The 20,434-nt window shown below is 43.4% G+C and overlaps 1 protein-coding gene across 8 annotated transcripts in view; it reads right to left on the bottom strand.

The window, feature by feature from the left end:
- LRRFIP1 (LRR binding FLII interacting protein 1) overlaps positions 1-20,434 on the bottom strand; it is a 111,438-nt gene that overhangs the window by 32,569 nt on the left and 58,435 nt on the right. For 2 of the 8 annotated variants that reach the window (XM_027890326.1, XM_027890319.1), the window contains exons 5-12: positions 18,893-18,937; positions 18,317-18,367; positions 14,820-14,852; positions 13,724-13,771; positions 10,363-10,419; positions 6,846-6,926; positions 4,576-4,641; positions 1,136-1,213 (exon numbers count right to left, since the gene is read on the bottom strand). The exons of 3 other annotated variants lie outside the window; for them this stretch is intronic. In XM_027890326.1, the coding sequence (XP_027746127.1) occupies positions 1,136-1,213; positions 4,576-4,641; positions 6,846-6,926; positions 10,363-10,419; positions 13,724-13,771; positions 14,820-14,852; positions 18,317-18,367; positions 18,893-18,937 (459 nt within the window). The remainder of the gene's footprint in view (positions 1-1,135; positions 1,214-4,575; positions 4,642-6,845; positions 6,927-10,362; positions 10,420-13,723; positions 13,772-14,819; positions 14,853-18,316; positions 18,368-18,892; positions 18,938-20,434) is intronic. 3 more of the 8 variants (XM_027890320.1, XM_027890321.1, XM_027890322.1) reach the window with 3 other exon arrangements.

The following is a 20,434-nucleotide window of genomic DNA, read 5'->3' as shown; positions in this document are numbered from 1 at the left end:
CCCAGCTACAGCTCATCCTGTTGCTGTGGCAGATTTCTTGCCTATCCAGATACTCCTTTTTAATTAGTCCTTAAGGCAACATTTACAGCATTAAAGTTCCAGCTCCTCAGCAAAGGCAGCCGGATGTTATGACTAGAGCAACACGCTGTGTGTGTTAATTTACACTCTCCTCACCATTTTTTCTTGGGGATGTGGCAGTTAAGGCGTGACAGGTCCCAGGAGAAAGAGCACAGTGAAACTTCACTAGGAGGAAGGTTTCCATGAAGCAAAGCCAGTTTATTGAAACTCAGTGCAACGCTTCAAAACTCCACTCTCTATGGAAAATTAATGTTGTTGCAGACTAGTTGACTGTAAGCTGCACGTTTCCCCTAAGAGACATCCTGCTGCACTCTGCTACTGTCACCACACTATCGGCCCATGCTCGGAAATTCATCAGGGAAGAGACTCAGAGCTGTAAACAGCAAGATGGAAACAACCACAAAGAGAAAGCACAGCATGCCACTAAAAAAAACAGTAGACGGTTACTTCATATCTATGAACAGCAGGAGCTGGACAAGCCTTTAGTGTTTGAGCCCTGTTCAGACACAATTTAGGAATTCATACTAATTATACGTTATCCTTCTAGTACTTCACCATGCTAAAGGCTCTTCAGTGCCTGGTACTCTACAGACCCGTAAACATGTCCAAATCCAACCTCTGGAGCACCCTGCAGCTCTGCAGCAACACAACACCAAAATAACTGCTTGATGTAGAGAAACTAAATTGCATAAATGCTGCAGTAAGATTTAGGGTTTCCTGATTTTAATCCTCAAAGGAGATGCAGTACTAGCACCAGTCTTTTTTGTAACACCCTTGCCAGCGTGCTTCATGCCCAACTTTGAATAAATTTAGCGCTGTCACACGAGTCCAAAGTGTACTTTCTGTTGTAAAAACATGTGCATTTGCACAGGAATTACTTTGGTTCTGTAATGTCTCATCTGGTTCACCCCTTCTTTTTCTCAAGCGTTGCCCAGAAGATCTGATTAAAACCCTAAGAAACTCTAACGAGGGACACTGACCCCTTAGTACAAAAAAAAGACCTTGAAAAACAGAGGAATGAAACAGTTCAGGGACAAAGATAAATAGAGGAGCTCACCACTGGGCTGGCCCGAGCAGAGCTGGCTCTTGAGGATGCCCGAGATCCCGAACCAAGGTAGCAGCTGTACTCGGAAGGCTGTCGCAGGTAAACCAGGAACAGCAAGCAGAGAAAAGAGAAAGGCATTAGAACTGGGAAGAGAGGCAAGAGGAGATGTAGAGCATTGCATCTGAAGTTAGTTACGAAAACGGTTTCATGCAGCTGGACAAAGGAATAGCAGTGAAAGAGAACAGGCAACTCGAGTGTTAATTTAAAATTTAAGGCAAGCAATAATTCCATTGACAGATCGAGTGGAGTTTTGATTAAATTATTTGAATGACAGAATACTAATTGTTTATTTATAACTCTTAAGGTACCAGTCACAAGTAAACAACTCAATTTCTATACAAAAGGCTCCATCCTACTACTTTCCAAGAGCTCTGAGGTTCTCTGGTGAATCTTTTCCCCATGTTTCCAACACTGTGCACATATAAAATGAATCCATGCTCCACAGGCCAAAGCAAGAAACATCCATCTACGTGGGGATTAAAGCAAAAACTGAGGCCGTCTCAGAGACTGAGTATCTCTCCTGATTTCCCAGCATCTGCAGTCCTCATCTCCTGCCAAAGAAAGTCTTAGTCCTTCTTAAAAGCAAACATCTAAGCAGTGATGCAGAACAGACAGGGCTGTCTTGTTGCTGACAAGCACCAAGAATGTGTCCATACTGTTTTATTTCCAGAGGTTATAATGCAATGGAAGTAGAGAAGGGAAATTAAAGTCTGAAGTGTCAGGGGAACAAAACTAAAACTTTTTCTGGAAATAATGAGTTTATTTTATAAGTGATTAAGACTTTTCCTCAGATACAAAAATGTAGAAATCTAAGGAATTATAATACTTTTAAGATGCATATACTCTGTCTTTTCTTAAGGTTTTTTTTATTATGTTACCTGACCACCACAGAAATCTCTGGACTTCTCAGCTGTAGAGACAAGCAGCCCTTCACCAAGCTACTGGAGGGCTGTTTCACCACCATTAGTCACACCAACAAAGCAGCACAGCATTGACTGGAAATTAGACTTACAGCACTAATAAGTGGTAAGAGAGTAAGCTGGAAATAACCCCAGCTAGAGCACAACCACAAGCTTAGCTACCAACCACAAAGCACGAGGTGCAAGGTGCACAGCCCTTAGCAAGCCCTCAGGCAGGGAAGAACCTCAGTCAGGCAGGGCAAAGCCATGTCCTCGGATACACTCAGAGGGAGGCCCTGGCACAGGTCGCCCAGAGAAGCTGGGGCTGCCCCATCCCTGGAAGTGTTCAAGGTCAGGTTGGACGGGGCTTGGAGCAACCTGGTCTTGCAGAAAGTGTCCCCGCCCATGGCAGGGGGTGGAATGAGATGATCTTTAAGGTCCCTTCCAACTCAAACCATGCTGGGATTTTATGTCTCACATGACGTGACATTGGCTTCGCCCATCTGAGCTTCATTTCAGAGGTGAGAATATGCATAATATAGAATTGTGCTGCACACTGTTTACAATTGCTGTCAGTCACACTAATTCCTAAATTAAAGACAAAGCACTGAAGTGAAAATTTAGATTCTCTTTTCTTATTAAGCAGTTCGAGCACAGAAGCCTTGGCCATCACCGATGGTTTATGTTTAACATAAGAAGGGTTTAGAATAAATTTGAAACACGTGACAGGGAAAAAGTATTAATTACTGATGAGTTCAGTATTAATGTTTCCAGGGCCTATTTATTCTGCGCATTGCAGGGCAGACTATGCAAACAAGTGCACTTGTTCAGCTGGCTGAGACCAAGCAGGGTTGGGTTCAGCCTCACCCCCTGCATTCACCAGACCATCCGAAAACATTCTTTGGGAACAGCTACCCCAATGGCACCCCCTCTACGTGTTAAAGGGGCTGCAAGGTTCAGTGACATCAAAATAACCGCAGATAACCCGGCAATTGTGACAAGGTCATTCCCTTGGAGGCAAACCCCTCCTACTTCAACTCTCTCATTACTACAGGCGAGCCTTCAACAGGAACTGGAAAAGCTGGGTTACACACAGGCTTCCCGAGACCTGTGGCACAGGGTGGGATTGGGAGGGAGGAAGGGGAACGAGCAGAACAGTTTTGTTGAGTGTTCCCTGCTCAAGCCACTGACAGCAGGTGAAAGACTTGTAAAGAGTTCCTGGGCTGAGAGCCCACTGCAAATGTTTTTTTTCCCCAGAGCAGCAGTGCATCATCTGGACCCCTGAGGGACTAATCCCAAACATAAGACAACAACCCATAAAAACACTGGGCTACAACCAGCTCAGCCTCAGTGGCAAACTCACTGAACTGCAGGTTGCTGCCACAACACTCCAAACAGGTCAGTATCAACAAATTTTCCGAGGCAGCCAAACGAAATCGAGGCAGAATTGTGAAACAAAAAGCAACCTGTAGCTTAACATCAGTAGGAAGATGCACAGCACAACTAATGAAACAGTGGGACTGCAAGAGGATGGTGCAGCCCTTTAAAGACTAACAAGTGCTCAGTAAGCACTCTAGAAAGTGTTTCCTCCTCTCAGCTAATAAAAATGTAATGTTAAAGGTTAAAATAACATTAATGCTTTGTCCTGAGTCTTTTTACTCTTATGGTCTTAGATGGTGGATTTTTGTTTGCTGGGGTCTTTTTGGTTGGTTGGGGTCTTTTTTATAATCAGTGGGCCCCCAGGGCAGGACTTTAAAGAAGACTGGCTTTAAATTTTTTTCACAGGTAGACACAACAGCAGCAGCTGTGCCACCTGGCTCAAATGCCCACCGTGACACAAAGGCCCTCTTTGAGAAGACATGAAGGCATTTTCTGCCTTTTAATCTGTAAACCAAGTCCTGAAGTTTCTGTTTTTCGAAAGGAAATAATTTATACTGTTATTCCCCACACTGTTGCTCCCCATTAATGACAGAGCTCTCTGGTCTCAGGAACATGTAATTTGGAAGCCTGGTCATGAGTTGGCATATATATGAATGTAAAATATATTTGAATATAAATCCAAAAAACAAATCCAAGCAAGCTACATGTTCATAAAGATCCTCCACTTCATGCTAGCATAGGATTGCTAATGTAGAACTGATTTTTAATTTTTTTTGATAATTATTTTTTTTAACTTCTATTTTTCTCAGTTTTTCAAAGAAGAATTAAGCCTCAGCAAGGGACAGGACTTCGTGTACCACCTTTTCCAAGGTGTTTTATCTGCAAACCAAGTGCGAAACAGGGCCAAATGCCCCCCTCTGCAGATAAATCACCCACTTTTTATTTCACGGAATCTCATGGTGGCTCCTACCTATGACGCCCAGAGCAGCAAGCTCTGGATCTCTCACACACTTCATCTTAAACGCTCCTCAGCCCAGAAAAGGCTGAGTCCTGGTACATACAGGCAAAGGGAGGACAGAGACACAGAGCAGGGAAATGCAGAAAACATCTTACAGCACGAGAACTAGGGGCACTATACCGACGGCTCCCGCTGTAAATGCTCTCCTCGTACACAGACGCCTACAATTAAAACACAGAGTCAGCGCAGGAGTGGCAGGTCACCTCGCAGGGGGCAGAATTCCACACGGTGCAGCGCGGAGGACGTGAGGGAATGAGCAGGACGTGCGAGGAGACTGGGACACCTCCCGTGTGCAACCACAAGCAGCATGCAAGGGAAGGTCTAACACAACCCGGGAAACGCCACGAGGCACGTGCGAAGTCTGACCCACACCCTGAGCCCCATCACACACCGTGCACTTCTAACCCTTCTCCCAGGGGTTGAAGTCAACACTCAATTCAGTTCAACAGTTTTACAGCCTGTCAACAAAAAGGCCACATCAATTCTTAAATTGCTTCAGTCTGTTTAACCTTCATTTCTGGTGCTGGCAATAAGAGCAAAAACTCACACCTGATGAGCTTCACTCACGAGCCAGTTTAGTAAATTAATAAAAAAAGAAGAAAATGTGTATTTTAAGACTGACTCCAGTTTAGCACAGAGATACAAGGCTCAGGAAACACAAGAGGAGTAGAAACAGTAAGCTTTGAGAAAAAGGTATGAGAAACTCATTTTAAATAAAAACGGTGCTGTTTGTCTAAAAAAATTTGTACACAGATTTTTGCTAGCTGTTAAACAACCAGAAAGAATTGATGTTGCCTCTGTCCCGCTCCTTCCCATACACAGAAATGAAGACAACCGTCTCCAGACAGACAGACACCCGTGACAGCATCACAACCCCACAGTTCCAACAGGAATTAAAGGAAGGATCAGCAAATCCAGGCCTGTACAAACGGCATTACACACATGCAGTCAGATGGATCAGACATCGCAGAATGAGATAAATGGACCCAACAGGGACCATGGACAGGTAAGAGACAAGATGTGCATGGCTGGAGGTGAGTGGCTTCAGCACTTGCGTTGAAAGCATTAGTACAACAAACCCTGTAACTTCTGGCTGGCAGGGCATCGCTGTACAGCAGGGAGGGCTGAGGAAGACAAGCACAGAACTTTTTTTTGCAGAGAAAATTGAAACAAACAAACAAACCAAAAAAAAGGCGCCTACAGCAGAATTAAGCATCTTGGTGAGAGATTAGGATCGTTACACTACAGCAGAAGGAAACCCAGCATAGAGAGTATTAGTCATCTGCAACATAAAAGCATTAGCTCTCAGCTCCCAAAGACTAAGAATACCAAGTAGACACGTGCATTTCCTACAGGAAGGGAGGGCACGACAGCATGCAAAAGCAAAACAGTGTAATTCAATTTAGGTTGTCAAGTTGTTATTGTCTCACACACATTTGTGTATAGGAGCCAGAAGGGGTGTTTCTCCCCACTTCAACCAAAGCCAGAGAAAAAGCTACACAGAAGTGTTAGGATACACATTTAAAGTGTTTCACACAGATAAAAGATCAACTCTTGTGTATTTTAGCATCCACAAATGCAGAGAAAATCCAAATGGTTCAGGAAAAAATTACAAGTACTTAAGTCAGAGCATAGAACAAGTGGTTCCATTGTTAGTAACCTTAACTCCCGAGATGCAGCAGCCAAACCCTGGCAGAATTAGGCGCAAGGGAACCTCCAGCAGTGGTCCCCAGCCCAAGGCTTGCAGGCAAGGTCCTGCTGCAAGTCCCTCCAGTGCACATCTGCAGTGTCCCATCACTGCACCGTGATGTTCCCGACTGCTGCTCCCAGTCAGGACAGGCTGTGGGCCTGGACCACTGCTTGAGCACTGCTTGCTGGCACAGGGCTGGCTGAGCTCTGCCCACACATGGGACAATCCAACCTCCTGGGGATTTTACAGCCTCAGTGATTCTCCTCTAGCGATCTGGGAGTTGCTTCCTTGTAATTTCATTTCATGCAGACTGGATTGCCTTAAGCTTGCCAGACTGATACCATGAGCAGAGGAGTTGCCTCAAATAGAGAACTTCAGTTAATTAAGATTTCCCTTATTTTTCCAGACCAACTAAAGCCAATGTCAGACAAAGTAACAGTAGGAAAGGGAGGAGCAGCAAAGGAAAACTGATTGTGCTCCTTTTAAAGCAGCTTTCCATTACTCAATCTAATCTTCAAAGGTCCGGTTTGGTTTTGGTTTGTTTTTAAGTTTTAAGTAAAAGGGCTACAGAGTCTCTTGACAGTTGGTCCAAATTGATTCCTAAGAACAAGAGGTTGCATTATCCAAATGAAGTCAGGACAAGTCCAGGCCAGGTGAAGCCAGAGGGCAACAGACCCAATTTCCATTTTGAGAAGTAAGTTGAGGTGTGGGAGCGTAGCTGCTGTTGTGCAGACCCAGGTCAGGGTAGTACGAAGCCTGCATTAATAACAAACAAACAAACAAAAAACCCTTGAGAACTCGGCTTCGTAACATGAAGCCAAGTTCTCAATTCCTTTAAAAGGGGAAGTAAAAAGTAAATCAAGTGATTACAAATTGCAAGGAGTCAAAAATAAGAGAGAACTGCATTAGAGCTCTGAGGGTGTGTGAGAACTGTGTGCCCTTTCAGGCACTGGAAAAATGCTTTGGTGAGAGAGCTGGTCAGCTTCCTTCCGAGTTCCTGAGGAGTTTATGCCCTATAAGCTTACACCCACCAGAGATTCAGGAGAAGGTGAGATGCTGAGAGATAGAAAGCAAAGCTGGGGACCAGAACTGTTGGGTGTGCCCAGCAGGAAGTGTGGGCACCCACTGTCGGATATGGCAAAGCTGAGTGAAGTGGAAACTCTTCTGTAGGAAGTGAGGCTGTCTAAATCAAATACCTTATTTAAATTAAACCCCTTCTTTTATGCAGCTTCCTACCTTGTATCCAGGCAAACCAAGCACTTTGGTCCACCTACTCGGTCTCTCCAAAATTAGGGATATCTTAATTCAACTCCAAGTTAAACATTTAAAGTAGTAATAGTGACTGACTTGCAACTCCAGTGGACTTAAAAAAATCACCCTTACCCTCTGAAATCCTTGTCTGCCCAGCATGATATACAACATCTGCATTCATTCCCCAGCACCTGTGTGGAGTGTAGGACGCCAGGTCAGCTCAGCCACTGCCGGGCATTATCTGTGAGAACTCCCGCTGTGCAAACACCTCAACACAAGCACCCGGGGGCTAGCCAGGGAGGCTGACAGCAGGAGGGTATTTATAACAGAATGCAACTCAGTATTTTGGCTTCCCGAAAGCTTTAGGAGAAGCTCTTTTGGATATGTTAGGTGTCTAAATAGAACACGCAACAAGATGTTGTGAAAAACTTAAGTTGTTATAAACGGTTGCTTTTAATGCGCAGGAATGTTAAACCTGCAAGTCAAGGTCTTTTGAATGCGGGCTGGAAACCCACAGAGAAGGCATTATGCATTTTACAGAGCCACGGGAATCAGGAGAATACAGGCGTACTAGGAAGTGTACTTTGCATTTTCCTTATTTTCAGAAAAAAAAAACCAGCAGCCTGAAAGCACATCTGAGACGTGCTAAGGCTGTGCCAGGGCCAGCTGCACCCGGAGACAAGTGGCAGGGAATAAATCTCACCAGGAAGGGGTGCTCGGAGGTGAGCACACGCTGCAGCACGAAGGGGCAGGGAGGAAATGCTGCCTCCTCACATCCCCACCCACCCGGGTGCTCACTCAATCTCCTGCAAGAAGTTGCAAAGGTATTTTCAAAGCCTCCCAGGCACTGTTTATGTTCCTTATTTTCCCACGGGTGTGTGTGCAGACTGGTGGGAACGGGTGTTCTGGAAGATCTCACACCTTCACCTCCTTTGCTACACTCCGGAGCCCTCCTTTTCCAGCTGCTCCCTGACACTGCTTTTATGGGCGTTTAGGCAACCAAGATACTCTGGTTTCAGTAGCCAGCTTCCTACAAGCCCTAACTCATCTTTGCCTCATCACTATGGTCCACGTAGGTGTTAAGTCCGTTCACAAAGGAGGGAGATCTATGGCAAATTAAAATAACTTGTCTGCCCTTCACACCGGACTTCTGTCACTGCAAGCAAACCAGATGTGCAGGTAAGACACAATACCCACAGGCACAGACTGACGGCAAATCATTGCCTAACCTCAGAGAGAAACAACATAAAAACAACCAACCCACAGATGAAACCCCTTCAATCAATGTCTGTAAAATAAGACTCTCACTGAAAAGAAACCTGCACCACTAAACTAAGCTTTAAGAGATTACTTTCATTCTCACATAGAGAGGCTGTAATCTGCATGTGGACTACCTAAACTCATGGCATTAATCACATTTAAGGAATCAACCTGCGACACTACAAATGTGGTGTCCACATGGATATCAGTCCTTTCTCTAACTTAAAATTGGACACCTGACTTTGGAAAGAACTATTACCAGCAGACTCGTCCCTTCCCTGGCGACCTGAAGAATTTTCCTCTTGTTTTTCACTGTCACTTTGACATCTTTATGGTTAGCTTTGGGCTTTTTGAAGAGAGGTGAACGCTAGCCAGACTGGCATAGATTAGGTGTGAAGCTTCAGCTATTCTGAGTTACCCCGAACTTTCCTCTGCCCATTAAGTAATGATTAATCTGAGTTACCTTTAGTAATGAAAACTGCATGGAACTCATAATGTTGCTGTAATGAAGCTCTACAACAGCCTAAACCTCCCTGCTGCAAACCCTAACAACGTGATGATTTTAAATTACTTGAATAGGAGCCAAACAATTTCTTTTCCCTGGACGACTTTCCTGCAGGTCTTTTGCTCTCCCTGCAGTCCTTGGAGCGCTGGAGTATGTCAGTAAAGAATAAGATCATTTGTCACAGGCACTGCATAATAAAGCTCCTTGAACTCGTCAAACTGTCCAGCAGGAGTGCCAATAACAGGACATGCTGTTTTGTTAACAGTTTAAGCAACAGTATTTCATTGTCTCTTATCAACAAACACAAGCTAAATGCATAAAACTAGATGGCAGCAACAATTTAAAATGGACATGAAATACAAGGTCCCGTTTCACTGTTTATCCAAGCATCTGCTTAACTTCATGAACTCTATCTCATGTTTAGCATGTATTGCTCAAACACTGGGCTAAATGGAGTCTGAAAGGGAGTTTATTTTTCCCCCAGAAACAGAGCTTTAGTCTGCATACCACTAAATTTCTGTACAAGTTTTGATAGCACAGAGATCACCAGGCTCTGAGCTTTTGTGTGGCTTTGTTAAAATAAAGGCAGGCAAAAGAACCCAAACAGTTTCCCTCCCTGGCCCCCAGGCTCTGCTTCAGACAATCCCTTCAAATCATTTGCACAAACCCCAATATTTAACAAAGGAGGAGGATGAGCTGCTATAATTGACACACAACACTTGTGCTGGAACAGAAGAGAACATTGTGACCCTCATACGCACAATGGAGTTAATAATTAAGCTTTTTTTTTTTTTTTTGGACAAGAGCATGTTTGACAAAGTTGAATAACAATCATTCTGTTGTCCAGCATGTGGAAATCCTCCATGCCAGGTGCTGCCCAATCTGTTTCTTGACACAATTTTAACTTTTACCCAATTTTGCTTACCAGTTAAGGAGTTCTGCCTTCCAAGTTCTACTTGTACCAAATTCAGAGACTTCCCTTCCCACTCATGGCCTGATTTTTCATTTTTTATTTCCCATCCAGCTTATTGCTGCACCTCCGTGTCTGACAAACTCCAAACCCACAACATGCAACGCAGGAAAAACCTGCTTCACCACAGAAAAGAATTTGCTATTAACTTTAATCCTATTAAATAGAGCAATAGAATTTTGTAGCAATATAAATCGTCTACTAACCCTGCTAGATTTTCTATTCTGGGATGATCCATACAGGTCTTCCTCATAACCATTGGTCTGTTATGGAAGGAAAGGAAAAAGGAAAGAAAAAAAGGAGAGACAAAAATTGACGCAGACCCAAAAGGGAATTTTTAAGCAAATGTCACCACTTACAAAAAGCAAAAGCAGAGACAGAACTTTTCAAAGATACACCAGGAACAGGAGAAGTGCAGGATGGGGTCTTGATTTCAAACATCAGGACACAAACATTTGTGTCAATATCTGTAAACCAGCCAAAAATGTCAAGGATACTCCTGCCTGCTTTTTCTGACTACTTTTTTTTTTTTTTTCCCCTCCCCTATCATCACTGCTCTATAGCCCCCATTTCTTGAAACATTCCGTGAGGACAACACGGGACAGAAAGGGGATGAGAGACTACAATTAAAGATATTTATCACTATAGTTACTTGTACCTCAGGCGGCTAAGCAGTTAAAAAGCAGCAAATTGTAGCAAAAGACTTAATTCTAGATTTATATTTGAGAAATTCAACTTAGTAAGCATGCAGTGACATATGAATTCTCTTCTTTTAAGCTATTCTTTTTAATTTTGAGCATCAAAATTAAACGCAGGCAATGGCCATCTGCCACATCCCAGCATTTTGTGTGGCAGGCCGAAGGCTAATAAGAGATTTGGGTTGGCTCAGCTCGTGGCGAGCCTTGTTGTCATTGAGCTGTTTTCCCTCAGAGGAGGAAAAACAAGCTCAAGCAGGGTGAGATGCTTCAAATCCCCATGGCAGCAGCTCCGGGAATAAAACAAAACGATCACCACGACTCAGTTTTTACTCTGGAAACTGTTGAAGAAAAGAGTACGGACCCAAAAGTCACCTCAATCAATAGCATTAAAAGCTCAGGTTTCTCCAGCAATTCACTGTTCTGGCATCACCTCACAATGAGCCCTGGTTTAACACTGAAAACTAGGAAGCACTCTGTGTGTTGGAGGTGGGGGTTTTAGTGGAAATTTAATTAGCATTTCTATTCAAATGAAGTTCTGAAGTCCAAGCTTTAATACATTCCTGAAATGAAAATCCATTAAAACCAATCTGATTCAATTTCCAAGCAAAATATTTATCATCTGCTATACAGCGGCTTCCATGAAAAATTAAACAAATTAACTTAGAAACCAGTTCAGAGCCAAGCTGGGAACATACTTCTGGGAAAAGAAAAGCTTAGATTCTCTATTGAAATGCAGCATTATCACCCCAAATGGAGGGCAAACATCCAAGTTTCTTTTTTTTCCAGAAGAAATGGTTTGAAGCACTTCTGAAGCCCTCTCACACAGCTTGGCTTCTTTCCAGTTTTTACTAGCTTTTCTTTTTTAAGGTTCTGTGAATTTCTCTAACATTTCTCTGCAGAATGGTTAAATTGGATCTTCAGCAACTGAAGGCAACACTCCAGCTCAGCCTCAACAGCATCGTGCAGAACTCTTACTTCCACCACCCCTTTTATTACTACACTGAGGAATTTAGCTTGCTTCTTTCAGCTATGTAATACTGACTAAATGAAACCTCAGATCACTATCTGAACCGTCCCATTACTTTGTAATAGTAACTTCATTTTTCCCAGGTGTGGTATTCCTTATTTATTTTTACTGCTATTTACTTTTGACAAGTTGTCTCCCATTCATGATCAATATTTTCAGCCTAACCTCACACGAAACTCCCTGCATTTTGACAGCCAGGCAGTACAGACTCCTGGAGAGCTGCTTGTCCCCCTTTAAAAAAAGCAGATATGATGTCTTAGATGGGAACAGATCAGCTGAGATCCTTTCCAGCTGTCTCATTTTCTAAAAGTTATTTTTCATCCCTTTTACAACAGTACATTCCTTTGACAAGGACTAGATCTGGCCCAAGGTTTCACTTAATGTCATGTATAGATATGCCAAGAACCTTATAGTCAAGCTATAGTAACATCTCATGCCCCTCCTTTATGCCCTTAATAATTACCCTTCTTAGGGAAGTTAAGTTGATTTGACATAATTAATTTTCTACAAATCCAGGTTAATTGTTTATCACTTTATAGTTCAGGCTCTTCTAAAAGAATTTGTTTCATTTACCCTAGTGTCTTTCAGATTTCAGACTGAAACCCCATAGCTCAGGTCATTTCCCTTGCCACTATGACCCATCCTCTCCAGAAACCTCTCCAGTGCATATTTTTGAAGACAAATGCTCCAGACAGCTCTGGAAGAGCAGGGTCAGTTTTATCAGACCTTGCTGACCTTTGTTCTCTGCTATGCTAACACGCTGAACATCCGACCCTCACCCTCATGAAAACCTTAACAAATAAAATTGCATACTAGGGAGGCCAAAAGTACTCAGATTTCCTTGTTCTCCCTTTATGTGCCATTGACCCTCGTTCCTCTCTGGTTTTAACAGATGCAGAAAACCTTATTGCCATGATGTCCATTTCTACTTGTAACATTTTTTACCTCGGACTGTGGTTCATGCTGCTCCTTCAGGCTCTCTCAATCCCCCATCCAACTTCTGCTCCTCAGAAAATTCTCTGCTTCTTTCCACTGTACTGAAAAACCCCAACCTAGCCTGGCAACCTCTTCCTGCAACGAGGACCCTTCCCTCCACAGCAGTAGACCACTCTGCCCTCTCTTGTGTACCCTTTCCAGCCCCAGAATTGCTCCCCATAAAATTCTCACTGTGTGAAAACACATTATCCTTTATCCTCCCTCCAGGCCCAGCTTTGTGGTGCTCTAAGTAATGCCCTATTTGCACAGGTGCTAGTAAGGCACCCATACATCGGGAACTGTAGTGACAGGATAAGGAGCAATGGGTTCAGACTGAAAACAGGGAAATTTAGGTCATATATATGGAAGAAATTCTTCTCCGTGAGGGTAGTGAATCCCTGGCACAGGTTGCCCAGAGAAGCTGTGGCTGCCCCATCCCTGGAAGTGTTCAAGGCCAGTTGGATGGGGCTTGGAGCAACCTGGTCTAGTGGAAGGTGTCCCTTCCCACGGCAGGGAAGTGGAACAAAATGATCTTTAATGTCCCTTCCAACCCAAACCATTTCTGTGATTCTATTATAGTCTCTCAATATTGCTGTGTAATGTTAACCCTCAATTTAGGTAGTTCAAGTTAGGGTTTGAGTTTTGCCAGATGTCCTTTAAGTACAACACTGAGATAAGGGTTTGGATTATTCCATGTTATGCACATGAACTGATGGTCACTGTTTGTGCAGACCCAACAACTCCTGATAGTTACACCGTATCCTTGACACTGGGCTGGTGAGCTCTCAGACTTGGACATACTCTTTGTCCATCACAGTGGGTCTGTATGTAAAAAACCTCTCTGAGGCTGTTAGTCAAGATACATACTGCTTTGGAGTAGTTCTTCTTTTTGGTCCTCTCATTCTCTAATCCAGCCTGCAGTGAGATTAAGAATGCAGGATGAGAAGATCAATGAGTTTATGCACACCCATCCGCAGCCAGGCATGCATGTCCACATGCAGAAACATCAGTCCAGCTCTCCTCCAGCTCTACACAACACAGCTCAGTGAGCACACAGGGAAAAAAAAATCAAATCTCAGGGTCAAATGACCAGTTATTAGGGAATATTGTTAAAAGTGATGATAGCACTGTTAAATTTAGTAGCCACAGTTAAAACCATTCATGCTTGCTGGGTTGAGTCAATTAAAAGAGCTACCAGCTGTCCATACTTACTGCATCAATACATCCATGCAAAATCCAAATGTGTTTGAACTATTTCTGTATGTAGGTCACGCACAAATAGATACATTGCATTCCTAATTGAAAAGAGCGCCGGGAATGAAGGAGAGTGAAAAACCTAAAGAATCTATAAAACTGCACCTCTGCTTCAACACAGCGCTGCCACAAGGCAGCAGGAAATATTTTAAACTGAGTTTAAAGTCCCAATCCTCACTGCCCCTTTCTGTTCTTCCAAGAGTCAGCTTTGCCTCGGTGTTCACGGGAGCAAATTCTTGTTCTCCTTGTATTATTATTAGTTTGATTTTGTGCTCCAAAGTGAAGGTAGCAGCTCAACACAAGCTGCAGCTTTGGTAGGCAGTGTGTTTGCCCCACCACTTTTGCTAGATCTATTCAGAACGAGTTTATGAGTGGTTTATTCCTTTCCAGATCTATGCTGAAATAAATCCAGACTCATCTGGCCAAACAGAGACAGTCTGTCAGGGGAAATAAAAACCATTCTGCTCTGTCCTGTGGTAACTACTGAGCTAGACCTGGATCAGATCTCTAATCATTTGGTCTCTCTTTGTCTGAACTGTGTCAGAGCAGTAGGAGAGGGAAGTGGCATCTTCACATCACACACCACAAACTGTCTCAGGATCTTTCCAGATCACCCTTATCTCAGATCAGTTATCACAACTTGTGTTAGTTGCTTCTTCATTATTAGTTTTTAAACACACACACTGCAGAGCTCTCAGACTATTCTCACCACTGGGTAGGTGCTGGCATACTCCAAATGAGACTGTAAAGGCATGAGAGGAAAGGAAAATCAGAATCCAAAGAAAAACACTCAAGCAAGTCATGGCAATCAAAAGAATTCCCCAAACCAAACACACAGACACAAAAATAGGCACAGAGATGTAAACCCCAGCTAAAGAACTTTGATAATGCAGGGCTTCTTGCACAAAGGCACAAGGAGGAACATGGGAACAAACAAAATGTGGAAAATGCACAAATTACAAGTGATTACTACCACAACAGTATTTCATGCTGATGGTCTTGGATTATAAAGACAGCCAGCTGAGAAGTGGGAGAACTAGGACAACTGAAATAGAAAGGAGACTGAAGAGAGGCTCAAGAAACACAGGGCGATGTTACTGAACTTTCCTAGAAAAATCTGCACGATAAAGAATTGAGTTTGCAGAACTCCTGAAACAGATGCTGTTGATGGGTTCAGGATGAGCCACAGAAAACCTGTTGCAGAAGCCCCTTGGTGGCAGCTGAGGAGACACACAGATACCCAAGCCAGCATTCTATTGGCACCCCAGGTCACTGTTTACAGCACAGTCACAGCTGTGGAGCTTCAATCAATTTGCTGGCCTGGCCTAATCAACATCTCCGGTGGTTTTGCAGGGCGTAGCACTGGCTGCTCTGCCACAAGCATCCAGGCCAGCTCCCCAAAAGCCACCTCAGCAGATCTCTGGTGCCTGCAATCCAGACATCCACTTAAAAAATATTCCAGGAGAAAAACCCAGAGTAAAACCCGCACAGATCAGTAGGGTGGTAACATTTTGGGGAGAAATCAATATCCAGTATTGGCTCATTTCAGTGAAAACTTCCTGTACAGAAGAGTAGCACGGGCTCAAAAAGCAGCCCCTAGGACCATCAGTCCCTCACAGGGCAAGGAGCCTGAGTGCCAAAATGCAAGATCAATTTTCCAAAAATGAAAGTTCTACGGAACAATGACAATGACATCCCGCAACAAGGGAAGGAGAGCCTTCAAATATCAAAAAAATAGCCTCATTCAGAATTCTCAGACCCATTTTATAAACCCTTGTGGACACAAGGCAATAGTTTTGGGTTTTGTCTTCAAGCTAAAATAGCTCCAAAGCCGAACTGAACTCTTCAGAGGTAATTTTTTAGGTTGGTCATCATTCACGGTTTCTTTACTTTGTTGTTTTGAAGACAGACACAGCAAGAGCCAAACCTTCACAGATCAGCCAGAGATGGTGGCAAACTATTAAAAACATCTACTGTAAGGCCACACTAGGAAAGGGATCAGAGAGACTGTTTTTAAGAGCATGGAATGACAGGACAAGAGAGAATGGATTCAAAGTGTAAGAGAGTAGGTTTAGATTGCAAAGAAATTCTTCCCTGTGAGGGTGGGGAGGCCCTGGCACAGGTTGCCCAGAGAAGCTGTGGCTCCCCCATCCCTGGAAGTGTTCAAGGCCAGGTTGGACTGGGCTTGGAACAGCCTGGTCTAGTGGAAGGTGGCTCTGTCCGTGGCAGGGGGTGGAACAGAATAAGCTTTAATGTCCCTCCAACCCAAACTGTTCTCTATGTTCTATTGATTAATCGTGAATAAAACAACTGGAGGATGTGGAAGGGTAAGTTTCAGTTCAGACTAGCAAACATTTACATGCTTCTATAATCCCAGTGGCACTTGCAGGAGGGAAGGAAGCTCTGTCAAAACTTTTCCTGTGCCTGAGAACACCCACTGAATGCTGCTTTACGAGGACAGGGGGGAGTCTGTGCAACATCACCAGAAATACCAGCGTGGAAAGTTTCAACCAGATCCTTCTGTCAGAGAGACACATTCTTTGCAGAAGTATGAGGAATTTAGGGACCATCCATTGGACCAGCTGGACACTGCTGTTCACCAGACCAGCAGTGGTTATCGCAGCCTGAAGGCACGTGGGCAGCCCAGAGACTGGCTGCTTCAGGAAAAATGGTTGGAAAAGCTTCTCCAACACATGGTGGGGAGGCAGAATGCAAGGCTTCTGCCATTTACATATAAATAAAACACAGGACTGTGTTACAAAAGCACCTCAAAAGCAATCATCGCTGTATTTCCACGAACAAAAGGTGTTTAAGATGAAGACTATAAGCACAGAGCCAGCACTGTGCTTGCATTGTGCCACACCAAGGGACCCACTTATAGCAATGGTTAAACAATCCATTTGTGTTGTCAACACCTTCTAAACAGAAAGAATTGATATTTCAACTGATCTAGAGATTTTTTTTTTCCCCCTCCAAAAAACCACTTTCATGAACATGTTGACATTTAACTCTAAGTAAAATAAACATCTCTTTTCCTGTTCAGCTGTGAAGAGAAGCTTTTCTTACCAAATCTTTGGAGCTTTGAGGCATCTTCTAGCTTTGAAAAGCACTCAAATAAGTTTGCAATCTTGAAGAATAAAGATTTTAACAGCATTTCATAAGTAGCAATAAGGATTCTAATAAAAAGGGAACAAGGCAACACTAACTATTTTTAAGCGTACCTTGAGCTATTGTGAACAATATTTGGAATCACTGAGCCGGCTCTGCAGTAGCAATTTTTATTTATTTGTTTGTTAGTTTATTTATTTTTAAATGGGTTCTCTAAGCTCTACACTAGACCAGACTAAAGGCTTATATACATGTGTATTATCTGGGAAAACACTGTCTGGATATTCTGAAGAAAAAAACATTTGAACTTTTCCTACTACGAATGATGAAAACTCTGGGCTTTATTTTTCTCCCTCCAGAAAACTTAAGCCTGCAAATGAATTTCAAGCATCTCTAAAGCATTTTTAAGGAGAGTAATGAATGACAGGACCCCAGGGAATGTCAGGGAGTTATGTCAGGGGAGGTTTAGGCTGCATATTGGGAAAAGGTTCTTCCCCCAGAGGGTGGTTGGGCACTGAACAGGAGCTCAGGAAGCATTCAGACAACACTCTGAGGCACATGGTGGGATTGTTGGGGTGTCCTGTGCAGGGCCAGGAGCTGGACTTGGATGATCCTTGTGGCTCCCTTCCAAGTCAGGATATTCCATGATTCTAAGGGTATTCACCTGCAATTCCAAAGGGCTTAAGACTTATTTCCACCGATTATTTTCTGCTGTTTTCCTGAGCTAATAAACACTGATCCTGCAGTAAGCTAGCACTTCCTTTTCAGTATCACTAATGAAACAGGGGAGCTAACAAGGTGCATGCAAGAAATAGCTGCCTATACCAACGTCTTGGCTCGGTACTTCCTGCAACAGCAAACAGCATTTACCACAAAGGTTCCTGCACAGGAATTCCTGCTCCTGCACACTGCACACGCATCTGACAGTTCCCCTGGCTGACAGAATTATTGATCCACGTGTTACTCGAAAAAAACCAACACAGAACACGTTAAGACCTTGAAAGGACGATACTATGAGAGCACTATAACCAGTCTGGGGTGCAGGGAGACAGTGACATCCACACACACACACACACAGAAATTGTACAATTTACCAACCCTCAGGCTTCCACGGCTACCCACTGACATGCGCTCATCTTCATCCGAAGCCTATCAAGAGAAAAGTATAAAGACAGAAAAAAAAAAACAAAACACAAGTAACGGGCAGTGAGGCAAACGCTGATGGCTTTGATGTGACAGAAGGCAAGAAAAGACGTACAAAATAAATGTATTTTAAAAAGAATTGCATTAAAACTACAAGCAGAAAGTAAATGAAATCATACTCTGCCCAAGAAACACTGTCAAGCATTTTACTACAGCTTGCTTGGGTGCTCCCTGCTCTATGCTCTTGGCCCTCGGTCTGAATAAATGAATGTTAAACACTCCAAGCAGGTTATTTCCCCACCTCCCCCCTCCTTTTTTCTTGCACATTTGCAAAAACTCCCCGGAGTGTCTGGGGAGAGAGCAGAGAAGTCAGGAAGTGGCTTTGGGGTTTTCACTTGCCTGGGGTGGGGGAAGCTTTTTTTGGTTTGGATTTTTTTTTTTTTTTCTTTTAAGAAGGAAGTTCTTTATACTCGTGTCTTCCCTTAATTTGAAACGTCTAGCTAAACAGAAAAAGCAAAAGTAGATACTAACCGAGGCATTTCTTCGGGCTCTACGGGAATAACGCTCACTGTCTTCCTACCAAGGCAGCAGAGAGAAAACAGAGGGAAGTGTTGAGAGGACAGAGACACCAACACAGCGTTCCAGAAACACACAGTGAACTTCAGCCACGCTTGGGAGTCAGCAACGTTAAACCAAACAAACTACAAAATCCCTTTCTCCCTCCTTTGTGACCCCAACTTTTTTCCCCTCCACCTTACTCTGCTACACATCATGTTATTACTTGTGCAGAAAACTTCAAGCAGCGACGCCTTTATTTCTATCTCAGAAACGTTTCAAGTGCATCTCTTCGCATGTGGGCACCGGTAATACTTACAGGGCTCGTGTAATTAAGTTTTCCAGTCCTTCAAAATAAACCTCAAAAACCTCACACTTGAAATAACATGGCAGGGCCACGGTGCCTCCCTAGTGGGTATCCCAGCCTGGTCCCTTCTTCCAGACCAAAAGCAGCTGCGCTCTGCTTGCAGCCTCTGTGACACTGCAAATACTGTCAGATGTGATACATCTCTCAATTTTAGCAAATTGATTTTCCATGGAATTTAGAAACAGCGATAGAAAACAGGAAAAAATAAAACTTTCACCACTGTATCAACAGCTCTCACAGGCGATCTGACTTCCAAGCAAGGGAATTGCCAGTAAGGTGCAGCTAAGCTCATCCAGCAAGGATCTGAGGAGACTGAACAGCTTATTTGTGAGACTGGAGCACCTTGGTGGATAGGTGGTCTCTGAAAATAAGTATTTACACTGATTCATTATCGAGAGTCAAGGAATTTGGGGAGCGTGGGACGTTATCTTCCACACTGGAAGCCAGTTGTTTGGCTTTGCCTTTTCCAGTGTGCTTGTAGGGCAGGCCATGAACCAGAGTCTTCATCTGGCATCCCTGGAAAGTGATTTCATAAACTTAGGGTTGAAAGACATCTGAAGCCAATGACTTCCAGCCTGTTAGCAACTTCTTTATCTTATATTACAGGTGTTAAAACACTCAGATGTTGCTAGTGGCCAAGTCTGTACCTGGTATCAACTTCACTGGCTTTGGCAAATTGTAAAATCCAGGACACTGCATTATCAGAAAAAGCAAACATTGCCACCGTGGCAGTAATAATTACTCTGAAGGGGATGAAGTATCCTCTGGGTCACTAAGTGCTAAGGTAACTGAGGCAGCACAGATAAAGCACACCCAAAATTTACCTGTGAAGGCAGATTTAAGAAGACTCAATTGGTAATGAAACCCACAAGGAGTAAAATGAGTATGAATATTCCTTGTATCTGAAGGGGCTTTAAAAAGGTCTTTATTCTAACCTAATCTTCAAGCCATAGCGTGGAGACAGAGGTCTTTTAAAAGAGATGGCTCTGACCCAGCCCTTGCCAGTTTGAAGCTGATTAAAAGCCACATTTCAGATGGAAATGCAGGACTGCAGGAATGCTTGTGGTAGGAGGGAAATTCACGTCCCCAACACAAGGAAATACCTACTTTGTGGGATTTCAAACTCTGTGAACTATACAAAACTTCAACAC

The sequence above is a fragment of the Empidonax traillii genome, unplaced genomic scaffold (assembly GCF_003031625.1).
Source record: "Empidonax traillii isolate 1590-97213 ecotype Southwest subspecies unplaced genomic scaffold, ASM303162v1 scaffold284:size1552100, whole genome shotgun sequence".
Taxonomy (NCBI): domain Eukaryota; kingdom Metazoa; phylum Chordata; class Aves; order Passeriformes; family Tyrannidae; genus Empidonax; species Empidonax traillii.
Note: the sequence above shows the minus strand (reverse complement) of the source record. Positions and strands in the feature narration are given on the sequence as shown.